Source organism: Bombus affinis, chromosome 4 (assembly GCF_024516045.1).
Source record: "Bombus affinis isolate iyBomAffi1 chromosome 4, iyBomAffi1.2, whole genome shotgun sequence".
NCBI lineage: Eukaryota > Metazoa > Arthropoda > Insecta > Hymenoptera > Apidae > Bombus > Bombus affinis.
Window position 1 is genome coordinate 14,435,227 of NC_066347.1, and position 12,194 is coordinate 14,447,420.

Here is a 12,194-nt window from a genome sequence, read left to right on the forward strand (position 1 = left end):
TAGGAAACTGTTGCAACAACAGCCAAAATACGTATATAAATTAAACAACCCGATATTAGCTCGTAACGTAAAGACAGGATCAACCAAGAGTACCACAACTGCATTTAAAATACATCAGCTCGTATCCTAGGTAACCCTCTAGACATTTCAGCCGAAACCATGGGGTGCGAATGAATCTGACGAACATCGAAGCGATCAGGGAAGCGTATATTTTTCCATTTAACGCCGACTGCAATTGGATGCACAGCGGTTGCTCGCGAGCCACGGATGCATATGCATTTCCAGTTGACGTTCCTCCGGAGGGGCTGTGCACGAAGCGTCGAGAGGGTAAGAGGAGAACGCTCAATTAAATCGTCCCGCGGCAACGTTTTGCCGTGGCAACAACTCGTCTTGAAATATTCAGAAGAGCCTTTAAATCTTTTTCTCTATCTTCAGCTCGAGCCACTTCTCCCCTTGCCTTCGTCTCCTCTTCGTTTCCCCTGTTCATATTCTTGCGTCTCGAAGCGTCTCTTATCCACCGTGACGTTGGATTTTCCATCTGACGTTTAATCGCGTTCAAGCTGTTTCCAGCGCGTGTCTATCTTTTGAAAGAAGAGAGAAAGTTATTAACGAACGATATTACCCTATGATTTTCCACCTAGCGACGACACCGATTTTCCAACCTTCGTTTCTCGCTTTCCCTTTAATTTAATCGCCGGTTTCATCCGTCCACAACGACGTTCGAATAAGCTTGGAAATAAACGGTGCGTTCCAGTTGCACTATTTTTAAGCGACGCCGTCGGCTTCGACGCGATATTACGAGGGTTTTGCGTTTTAACGCGACACGATTTGTTGCTTCATCCTTGTAATGCCCGGCCTTTCTCACCGTCACCCTTTCCCCCGCAGATTCGCGAGATTTATCGTCGCCTCGGGGACAGCGATGAAGATCGCCCTCCTCGAACACACCCTTCTTTCTTTTATCGCTGTTTCTTACCTTCTGCTCTTTCCACGAACAACAAGCTTGTAATATTTTCAATATGTTGTCTAAGCTCGTTTGGAAACTCGCCTTTCAACGTACATAGTTTGATAACGTTAAATGTCATAAATATGAAGATAATAATGTGGATAATTATCGTTATTTACAAATAATTATATCGAGTAGCATCTCCTATTACAGCGAGTTACGTGTAAACTTATCTTATTATTATCTGTCTAGATTTTGTTATTCATTTAATAAATTGAAAAATTAGTTACTGTAATCGTATATGGAGAAGAGGATTTAAAATGTTTCACATATTCAACATTTCGTAACAACTTCGTATTAAATTTTATTTATCTCGAAACCAGGTAATAAATTATTAAATCAAATTCATTCGAACCAATTGCAGCTAATAATTGGAACAAAAAATACTAACACGTTCTGAAAATATTCAGAAAGCGCGATAACAAAGTTGTATCGATATGATTTACAAAATATGATACACGAGATGCGCACATAACGAGATATCGTTAAAAACGTATCATATTGTACCGTGAAACGTAATATCACAAAAATTAAACAATTATAAATGAGTAATTATACATTCGATATTTACGACTATTACTTAGAAACTTTCTATCTCTTTTCTCTGTAAGGTAGCGATTAATTCCACCTGCAAATTGCAAATCGCAACGAATACACGAGATAATTCAATATCACCGTAAATACATAAACATTATTAATTACGTATGAGGGATTGTAATTAATTCCGAGTCGAGTGTTTACGATGTTGACGAATCGCAAGAAATGAAATGTCTCAATTTGCCCGAAGTTCACGCCGCGTGTAAATGTCGCGGGGGAATCTTAAAGACCAACTTGTTCGATTTCGCGTCTAGGAAGTGGAACGCAAACACGTTGTACCCCGGCTAAATTTATCATGCGTCCCATCGTCGACGTACCTCGCATCGTTTACTTACGCCGTTTCAGAGATGCCCGTCGATCGACGAAATTGTCGTTATTACGTAAAATAATTCCACTGAAGTCAACCACTGGCGGAGGTTGCAAATGCTCGTGATATCGATCCTCGTTCTTGAAATGGTTATATAATCGAAATAATGTCATGACTCTTATGAATAAAAAAGATTTTGCCTGATGTCGATTCCGGTTATATTCTGCAGCCCGTTATTATATCGGTTTTGAAGTGGTTTTATATCGATTTTATAGTATCTTTGTATCGGTTCGAAGCGGTTTCTAAATCAATTCTGCAGAGAAATTCATTCGTCTTTTTAAAGTCGTAGCTCCTTTATCAGCGCAGGTAGAAAAAATGTCATACGAAAACATCGTCGGTGTAAAAAATCGCGTATTAACACAAGCATATACGTGTAGGTTTTACAACCGCGACGATGTATTTAATTGTTAGATTATTAGTTCCAATGGAAATATATAATCTTTTCGGATAGAATCCTTTCATCGATCTGCGTAAATGGTATCGGACCAAAGTGGTGAGAAAATAGTCAAGTTCACGAGATATTTGAAACAAATATCTTTTAACTACTTTTCGATCACCTTACTCAAATATTCAATTCGTGTATCTGTGAAAATAATTTAGTTGAAAAGTTTATAATTTATTTTATCGAGAGGAAGAGACGAAAAGGGGAAAGCTATATGTCGATCCAATAAATTTCGATATCGCGAGTTCATCTACGATCCAGTAGCAAAGCCAGTACATGGCGCACATTAAGATTCACCCGTCCGCAGAAATCCTCTTCGACCGACTCTCACTTTGGAAAGTTCGAAAAGGAGAAGATATCGTACACCCTTGGCTCATCCCCTGATGCAGCCGTGTTTAAAGAACTCCAATAGACGAGAGCAAAACTGTTCGTTCCCTCGAGAGCTTTCTTAAAGCTGTCGGCCGAAACGACCAGGGATATTCTTTATCGGGCTTCGCAACGAAAATCTCGCAGCAACGGTCGATAGGTTGCTACCTATCAGCTCTTTTTGAAACTTCACACTCAACATACAGGATATTTTCACGGGTAGAGTAAATCGCGCGACATAAGCAACTGACTGGATTATTTTTTTGATTCTCTGCTTCCGTACGGAATATTTTTATTCGTCATGATAGATACGTATAATGGATAAATTATTATCAGATATAAATATTATGTTGAAAAATGTATACACGAAATATACGTTATAATACATTCGTTTCTTTTAGAGAATTGCAATTGATTAGTCAATAATCTTTTTCTAGATTTTCCTTATTCGATATTTACTCTTTCACGTTTCACGTTGCACACGGGTAACATTTTTTTAACTGTTATAAGCTATTAATTAAACAAACGACGAATAAATGAAAAAAAGTGATTCAAGTTGTTGAGAATTGTGGATCTTAATCGCAGAGATAAAAGTAAAGAAACACTAAGATTACACTTAGAATTTATATTAAAATAGCCTTAGATTTATTTAATAAACGCGTCCAGCACTCTCTTTGTCTCACCATCTTCCGTATCACACTGTTAACGGAACGGTTGCATTCATCTATTTTTCGAGACGCTGTGCACACACATAATTCACACATTCATACTCACATACGTGCGTCACTACTACACGGCTAATCTAATCTAGCACACAAAATTGTACGTATCTATATAATACTAATGCATCAATTATACATGCTAAACGGATTATACGAAATTATAAGTTAAGAAAATATATTTATTTTCTCTACTCGATCAAGTAAAAAAAGAAAATGAATTCGTTAACACCGACCGAGAAGCTTAAGCACGCTAATTGCTTGAATGAAACACTGCGTATGCGTGTCGCGTATGGTGTGCGTATTCATATAGGTATAGGCAGATGAAAGGTTCGCATGAGTAGACCGCCGGCAGGCATACGTCGTCTGGGAAAGGCCCGGCTAATTTTGCTGGCCACGGCACAGGCGACCTGATGCCGACGTATGAACGCGTTTCCGTGAGGTGCACACCCGGAATTCGTGCCCTGTGGCTGCCGAGCCCGAGCTTCTTCGGTAAATGTTTACCTCCGCTCTGCTGCCAGCCGATCTATGTATTATTATCGGACCCTTGCAAGTTGGCTTACGACGTCCAACACCGTCTGACCATCGACCGTACTCTATCTACTGCACGGTCTACACACTATATCTACGTACTAAGATCCGCGTTCGGACATTTACGATGGGACTGCTGATTTTTAAGGCGATCTTCGCTTCGAGTTTTATTTCGAGATAATTGGCAAATTAATGGAAACGTGTGTTTGGAAAAGGGGATTGGCTTACCTGTTTTATGGTATAGTAAATGGAATATTTCATCGTTTTAGTTAAGAATCTTTTTAAAAGTATATAAACACAGAAACTGCTGTGAGTTACTGAAATACACCACCGAGGAAGTATAGTGTCCTATATTGTACTACAAATATAACTAGAAAAAGGAAACATAACTTGGAACAAAGTTATTTCTTTTCGCTAGAACATCGACTATGCAAATGAGAAAAGAAATAGCCTGCCGATCAATTTTTACAGCTTCCTGGAAATAGTAATCATACGAGAAATCATAAAACAAAGCCAGCAACTTCTCGTTAAGAACTCGAGAGCAAATAATCAAAAATTCAAAACTCGATATAAGATCCCAACTATATGTACATACGTGCGTGTATCTGTATGCTGTTGATATTCTCAAGAAAATCATTCAGCGATATCTGTAAATTTATCGAGGAATATGTCCAAATATTTTTGTCGTGCAATAATGAAACGCGATTTTAATGATCTTATGAGGGAGGTCAGTGTGCTCGATCTCTGAAGCACGAATATGTGTAACACGTGCAAGCGATCACTGTCGAAAGAAATCGGGAAAACGGCGGAGGGGAAAAGTCGCGTCAGCGGCGTGACTGGCGAACGGCGGTCTTAAATTCTAGGTATTTTGTAAACAGCGACGCGGCTTGCGCGAAACAGAGGATCGCGTGCGACCACGGCCTTCGGACGATAACGTTAATGGACTTCATTTACATCGCATAATTATAGCGGGCGGTCGAGTCGCGTATAGATTACGCGTGAGGTGCAACGACCACGAGGAATCAAATACATCCAAAATAATCGTTCGTCGCTTACTTTGCTTAAAATTTGGTAATTTCTACTTACGATTGGTCAATTAAATGTTCGATACATTATTTTATTAACCGAGGGTCACAATGATGTAGGTTCCCTGTCATTTTTCATGAAACCTAGTATCTTAGGTTTATCATTATAAGAAATTTAGTATAACATTCAGGTTATGAAAACTTATGACGCAACTAATCGTGGAACTAAAATGACGATGATCTATGAATGGAAATACGTGATTAAATGCAGATTCTCAAAATCATCTCGCTTTATTATACGAGGCACATAGAATATACGAGTAATACGATATGTTCGTTGTTTTATACTCGGTTTATTATGGATTACTATTAGTTTGGATCAGTTTTGGATTAGGTTTATTGCTACTTCGTTTATTACTTTATATTAAGATTTAACGTCTTCGAGTTTTATGATATAGTTTGACGAAGTAATAAAGTTGTATGATATATTGAAACATTGGATGGGAGCAAAATAGGGGGTATTTGTAGATACATAGTAGATCATCTTGATGGAGATCAATTATTGTTGATCATTGTATGACATGGTTGAACTATCGTCTCAAAATATCAAGGAACATATCGGGCACAGGTCGTCGAAACAATTGTAATATATTGTAATAAATGTTGGACAAATACTGCGTTATTAACTCTAGGCAAAAGTACAATTTTATATAAATTATACCGAAGATAAAGAGGGAAATAAGTATAAATTCGTATATTTTTGTTAGATAATCAAACTTGTGAAACATCGACAGGGAAGGAATCATTCTGATCGTAAGAATGATAGAACGTTATAATTAAATTGAATTTCATTCGGTGTTTATTCGAAAGGAAGCGATAAATGCCTGTATTTACGATTTATTTTTCAAATAGTGTTTTTAACTGTAAATTAATTTTTTACGTAAATTAATTTGTATTATATAAACTAAAAGAATACATTTAATTAAAAGCACGAAGTTTTATAATAAATTCAATTCTCTTTTTCTAGCTCTTCTTTTTCCTCCAGCTGTATTTTCTTTTTTTTTTTTTTTTTTTTTATAGAAAATAATGAAATATTTCCTTGGTTATGACAAAACCTATTTCATTCTCCTTTCTCAGCGCAGTAAATTGCCAAGCTAATCAACCAGTTCGACAACAAACCAGACAAACGACACTGTCCACAAACGAATCACGAATAGCTCGCCTCAGACACGAGCACAGTCATCAACGGGTTAATAATATCTGCACCATGCACAATAAATACTAAACATCATCTCGTCTCTTTATGCAGGTCACCATAAGACACGGTCACGCCAATCTTCAATAGTTAAATTCTCAACAAAATTGAGCGATAATATTAGGCTTTTTAATAGTTTTAAATTATTATATCTGACGAACCGGCTAGATTCTCAATTACTTTTTCAAGATAACGCGAATCATCGTCAGCGAACGCTGTTTCTTGTTCTAAATACGAGCTAACGCGCAACTAGTGTCACTTTGCGTCGTTGCACGCGAATGCAATTATGACGATGTATCGCGTTGACTAAAAAATATATAAACATAAAAATATTTGGTTTCAAGTTAAATTTTTCGAGTTACATTTTAGCGAACAATTATATTTTAATTCGTGTTATAAACATCACTAAGTACCTGAAGAAACTGCAGTTGCATTTCAACAAAACATTGGATCATTGTTCGAGAATGGCTTGATTCGTTGAAAAGCGATATATACGGAGAATTTATAAAAAAAAAATAATACCGATCTTTCACATCTTTTCATATTTTCTTTCAGCATCGATGTATCGTGGAAAATGTCACATCTCATACCGCTTTGAAACCGTGGAATGCGTATAAACCATATAAACGAGACGTTAAAAATTTCACTAGAAAAAGAAGCAAAGGAAAAGAAAAACAGAAACAGCCTTTTGCTCAGAAGAACGCGACAACGAAATGGAGGAAACTCGTCGTTTTCTACTTGCCCGGTTCCCAAAACGCTCGACAACATTAGGGAGAACGCGTTTCAGCGTGGTACAGCCGAGCGGCGTTACTCTGCTTCTTTTTCAGCGTCGCGTTTGCGAAAATTCATCTCGTGCGATGACACCGCGGAACACCAATTATAACTTCGCGTCGTTTTGCGACCGGCGTCGATTTAATGAAGACACCGCGTCGCGTAAACAACGTTTCACCCGGCCGAAACGAACTTCCCAATTAACCGCCGGTAAAATTACGTTTCCCGAACCTGCCGCGCCCAAAAACGTTGATCAAACCCACGGTTTTCGGCCTGTACAAGTACGCACGTGCATCGAAATTATCACATAAACGAACTACGATATCCGGTAAACGACTTCGCTGAAACCCTAGTCTCAACACTTACGTAGCTTCTGTAGGACGCCATGATTCGAGCAGCCTCCCCTCCTCGATCGAGCGAAAGTGGAAGGTTTCCAAGGGTGAGATCTCCTGATCGCTCGAGGCGGATTCACCGATCACCATCGACCACCGACACCATCGACGACACCAAAACAACCAGCACCACCACCACCACCAACACCAAGCACCAGCACCACCACCCGGAGCGTGAACCACGTTCGTTTCACCGTGACACGCGGTTCGACCCGAAAAGACAAGAGAAGAAGGAAGCTGCGGAGCTAAGAAAAGGGAGAAACCGGTGAATCGAATGATCGAGATGGAGGAAGACGCGAGATTACAGACAGATAAAGCGAGAGAGAAAGAGACAGAGGCACAAGAGACAGATAGAGAAAGATACAGGAAACTATAGGAGGATTAAACGAAAAAGGGATAAGAAGAGACGAGTGAGGCCAAACGTGGAGAACCGATCGAACGACGAACGGTTCGACGAAGCGTCGTCCCCGACGGCACGTTCTCATAAGAGAAGAGGAGGAGAACGGAGGCGCTTCGTTTCGGACGAAGCTCGGACCCTGAAGAAGAGCCGGCGACCCGCGAGGCACGCCGTGTTCCCTCTCTTTCTCCGACTTCTCTTCCCGAGCCTTCGTTACACGCTCCTCTTTCGACCGTGCTTTTCCATCTTCCTCTGATTAACGCGTACTGACGTCCCGCGCCTCGCCCTACCCTCCGTATATACGTATCGGCTTCTCTCGTTCATTCGCTTCGTTCAGTCGAGCCCTATTTTAAGAATAGCTTCACGTCCTCTCGCTGTTCGGCCGCGTCGGCTCCTTGATGCTTCCGTACCCGCCCAAAGAGACGGTCGCAGCTTCGATCTTGCAAGGAAACTCGAATGTTTAGAAATTTTGGGCAAGTGGTGTTTACCGACCTCGATGATAACTCGATGGTGAACGACAGATTCTGCGGTGTTTTGTTTAGGTTAGATTCTTTATATCGCGTATGCTACGTGCGTGTTGTTGAATAGCGACGATACGTTGTTTCCCGATGAACGTATGCAGGTTTTCTCTGCGAACAGTGATTGGTATAATATCTGAGTCTCGTTGGAGGCGATTAATTAATAATACTGTTACTGATTAAGATTACATAATTTAGCTTCAGATTTTTACCTTTAATTTATTAAGACGTATAAATTTTATTTATTATTTTAGATACATACAACTGCAATCACGTTAAAGACTGGTAACTTTTACGAATCTTCCCAAATCTATTTTGGTGATATTTGTGTAACATTTTAATAATATATTGTATTTATAATTTATTTAATAACGTATAACGTATAATGTACGACAAAATAATCCCTCCACAGAGATTTCAATTATTTTACTAGTAAGAAAACGAGTGCGGTATGTGGTAAATACGAAATAAAAACCACCCCCGAACTTATGAAAGAAACATTCCACGAGACATCTTCTCGAGCGAGTATAATCGATGTTGTACGTGGAATAGTTGCACCAACGCAATTTTAAAATGAACGAACAAGGCTGGACCGCGGTAAATCAGTAGCATGCGAACGATCTTTGTCGGTGATATGCTATCTGACGTCGAATCGGACGAAAGAGGCTATTATCGAGTTAACTCAAACGATCGACCGACTGCCAAGTCAAATATGGAGTTTACCTTCTAGTTTTCAATACAATTCCTCCTTTTCCTTCGACTCGAACGTTCCTGTACCTCTAAAAGTATCGAGGAAATCATGCTCTGAGAGAATGTTTCGAGAAAGGATGATAGTAGGTAAGGGGTTTATTCCGCGGAAGAATATCTTACGACGGTAGACGAAGGTATTCTTTGACGAAAGGAGGAGAATTATTCTGCGAAAGAATATTTTTAAGGGAATCGTTCCTTGTAAGCACTTTGTATAGGCCGAGTTGTTCCTCGAGAGGATTTCGAGGAGAAGAGAATTATTCTTCCGAAGTATCGGAGATACTCAAAAGCGATTACGCTTTTAATAAGAATTCGAGGTGAAGAAACCGGTTGCACCGCTGGACGTATATAGAAGCACAAGCTGTGTATTAGCATTTAACAATGGTACAATATTGTATCATTTGATAATAACACGTAAATGGATTGAAATGTAACGTTATCTCTTGGTAGTAGGAGTTTAATATATATTTAAGAAAATCGTTCTTATTTCTTCTATCAATTTAAATTTTCCATAATTGAATAAAACTTTACGTTTAAGTATACTCTATCCAAGTATTCTAAAAGTAAAAAATAGGAAGAAATTGAATTCCATCTACCTAATTTCACTCGTTACCCTAAGACAATCAAGTAGCAACACAAAGACTTCTACAGCCTCTGCCAATCATCGTTCGTCAAAGCGTGAACCGCGAAGTTTCCTCGTCGACGGCGTTCTCGTGCGATAACGAAAGCGGCGCCAACCACGTACAAGCGCGGCTACAGTAGCGTGCCCGTGCAAGCGTATAATATTCCACGAGGAGTTGAGATGGAGAGGGGTCGGACGCGGCGGTTCCGGAATTCTCCGAAGGATTCCGCGGAGGAATCCGGCGGACGGTGGAGACAAACTGCTGGCAAAACGGGCGTCTTTGTCCAGGAAACGAGGACAGCGCCGGCACGGTTGGCGTTTCTCTGGCGACTGGATTCTACGGACCTTGTCTCTTTGTATAACAGATCCGCGGAACTGCTCCTCGAAATGGAAACTTCTGGCCAGAGGAATCGGTTGAAGTATCCTTGAAACCATGAAGCCACGGATTGGCTAGATAAAGCGGACGAACAGGAAAAAGACGAAATAAAGACAGTGAAATGGCAGTTCGTGCGGCAACCGGCAGGAAGTCGAGCGAATCAAAGCGCCGACGATTGTTTTACTCGGAGACGAAGGACGTTTCCTTTTCGTCGAGTACGACCGAGCAGTCAGACTGCAGCTTTCGCAGGATTTCGAAAGCTAATTACAGTTCGAGTTCGAGGGTTACTCGAAACCGAACCGGTGACCCGAGGTGGAAATCCAGCCGCGCCACTCAACGGAAAGGGAAGGATCTCGTGCATCGAGATCATTATTAGCCGGTGCATAATGCGAGTTGATTAAAGTCTGAAGGAGCAACGATTATTAAAGTGGCGTTGATAACGAGCGACGTCCCGTATCCTGAGGAAATCTCGTTGTCAGATTGTTGAATTATTCCCGGGGATTTTAATTGCTCCGCTATATCAGCTGGTCGTAGGATGGTCGGATTTGCCTAATTGATACCTTCTTCCTTCCATAACGAATTAATCTCGTAACGTTAATGTTATTGTTGTTGTTTTTGTTATTATTACTATATTGTTTCCAGCTTCGATGCGGAAGCAGAGATGAAAAATGAAGTAGGTATTGGGACTGAATTAAGCGGATCGTTGATTTGAAATGAAAATACTCGAGCGTATTTAAAGTTGATTTTACGGTATCTTTGACGACATACAAATTTAATTATCAACATATTATTATCTATTGAAATTGTATATCCGGAAATTAATTGGTCACAAGAGAAAGCGTCAAACGGAAAACTAGAAAATTATAATACAATACAAAAATGGTAGAACAACTTTCCAGTTGCTAAAACTTCTTTTGTAAATATGAGCTTTTTCACTTAAATCAGTAGATCTACTATACATAGAGCAAGGAGTAAGTCTTTCTCCGGGCACTCGCATCGCGAATCTGATGTCGTGCTGCCAACTTTCGACACACGCTAGAACACGCTAGAAAAGAAGCGTCAGACTCGCTCGTATACAGTAATCAACATATCCAGTAGTTGAAAAGCAGAGACCGACTACAAAGTTATCGGTCGAGGTTTTATCGAAGCTTCCAGGAGCTTAAATTCACGACTCTTGGTAACGGTGGCGCCACGGCGAAGCTTTTAAAAGCGTTTTCAGAAAACATTCTCAAAAGTATTTACCCATGTTGCGCTTCACGCTTTCTATTTACGTATCTCTTATACCATGGCTATTAATATTTCAACTTAAAAATAATCAACGTAGACGCATACACGCACGCGTTTCTATCCCTTTTCGCTTCTAATATCGAGCTATCCTTATCCCAATCCCTGCACGGCCATCCTAATCCCAACTGATGCGTCGAATCTATATCGATCCGTGTCAGACTCGTGGTAACAACTTTGACAAATCGTGTCAAATCTTCCGGTGGCAGTGAAAACGAACCGTGGCTGTCTGACCGGTGTCGCAGATTAATCTTAATCAGGTCGCCGAAATCGCGGAAGGCGGCGACGGAACACCGACCGCTTCTTGCATGGGTTCGCTCTTCGCAGATCCACCTAGAAATATTTTCGTTCCCGATATAGAAGCACCGGCGTATAAATACGCAGCGAACGGGCAATAAAAATATCGACGAGCAGCCACTCGAGAAGAGACGAGCGAGGACTCGACACAACACCGTGATCACTTTCTATTTTCACGGAGGGGTACACTTACGACGATGGCACTTTGTCATCGCAAATGCTATTGACTCTACTGACGGTCGAATGGAATCGAGTGAAGGAACTCTATTGGATTTTCTGAAAAGTGAGAAAGACAAGGAACATTGGAAGTTAATCCAAAGTATAGTCAATTGAAAAGGAAATTAATTGAATGGACATGAGCAAGCAACAACGAAAATGATAACAAATCGCTTCGCTATTACGGAAATTGGTTGATCTAAAATAAATTGAAAGCAGCGTTGATTAATCTATTGCAAACGCTTTGTTGATTTGGCTACGTAGATACT

General features: G+C 40.2%; 1 protein-coding gene across 3 annotated transcripts in view; it reads right to left on the bottom strand.

The window, feature by feature from the left end:
- Positions 1 to 8,063, bottom strand: part of LOC126915531 (treacle protein-like) — a 37,843-nt gene extending 29,780 nt beyond the window's left edge. For 2 of the 3 annotated variants that reach the window (XR_007710230.1, XM_050720269.1), the window contains exon 1: positions 7,443 to 8,063. Coding sequence is in view for 2 of the 3 variants with exons in the window: in XM_050720269.1 (XP_050576226.1) it covers positions 7,443 to 7,463 (21 nt within the window). In the remaining variant the exon portion in view is untranslated. The remainder of the gene's footprint in view (positions 1 to 7,442) is intronic. The other variant, XM_050720270.1, reaches the window with a different exon arrangement.
- Positions 8,064 to 12,194: the final 4,131 nt, after the last annotated feature.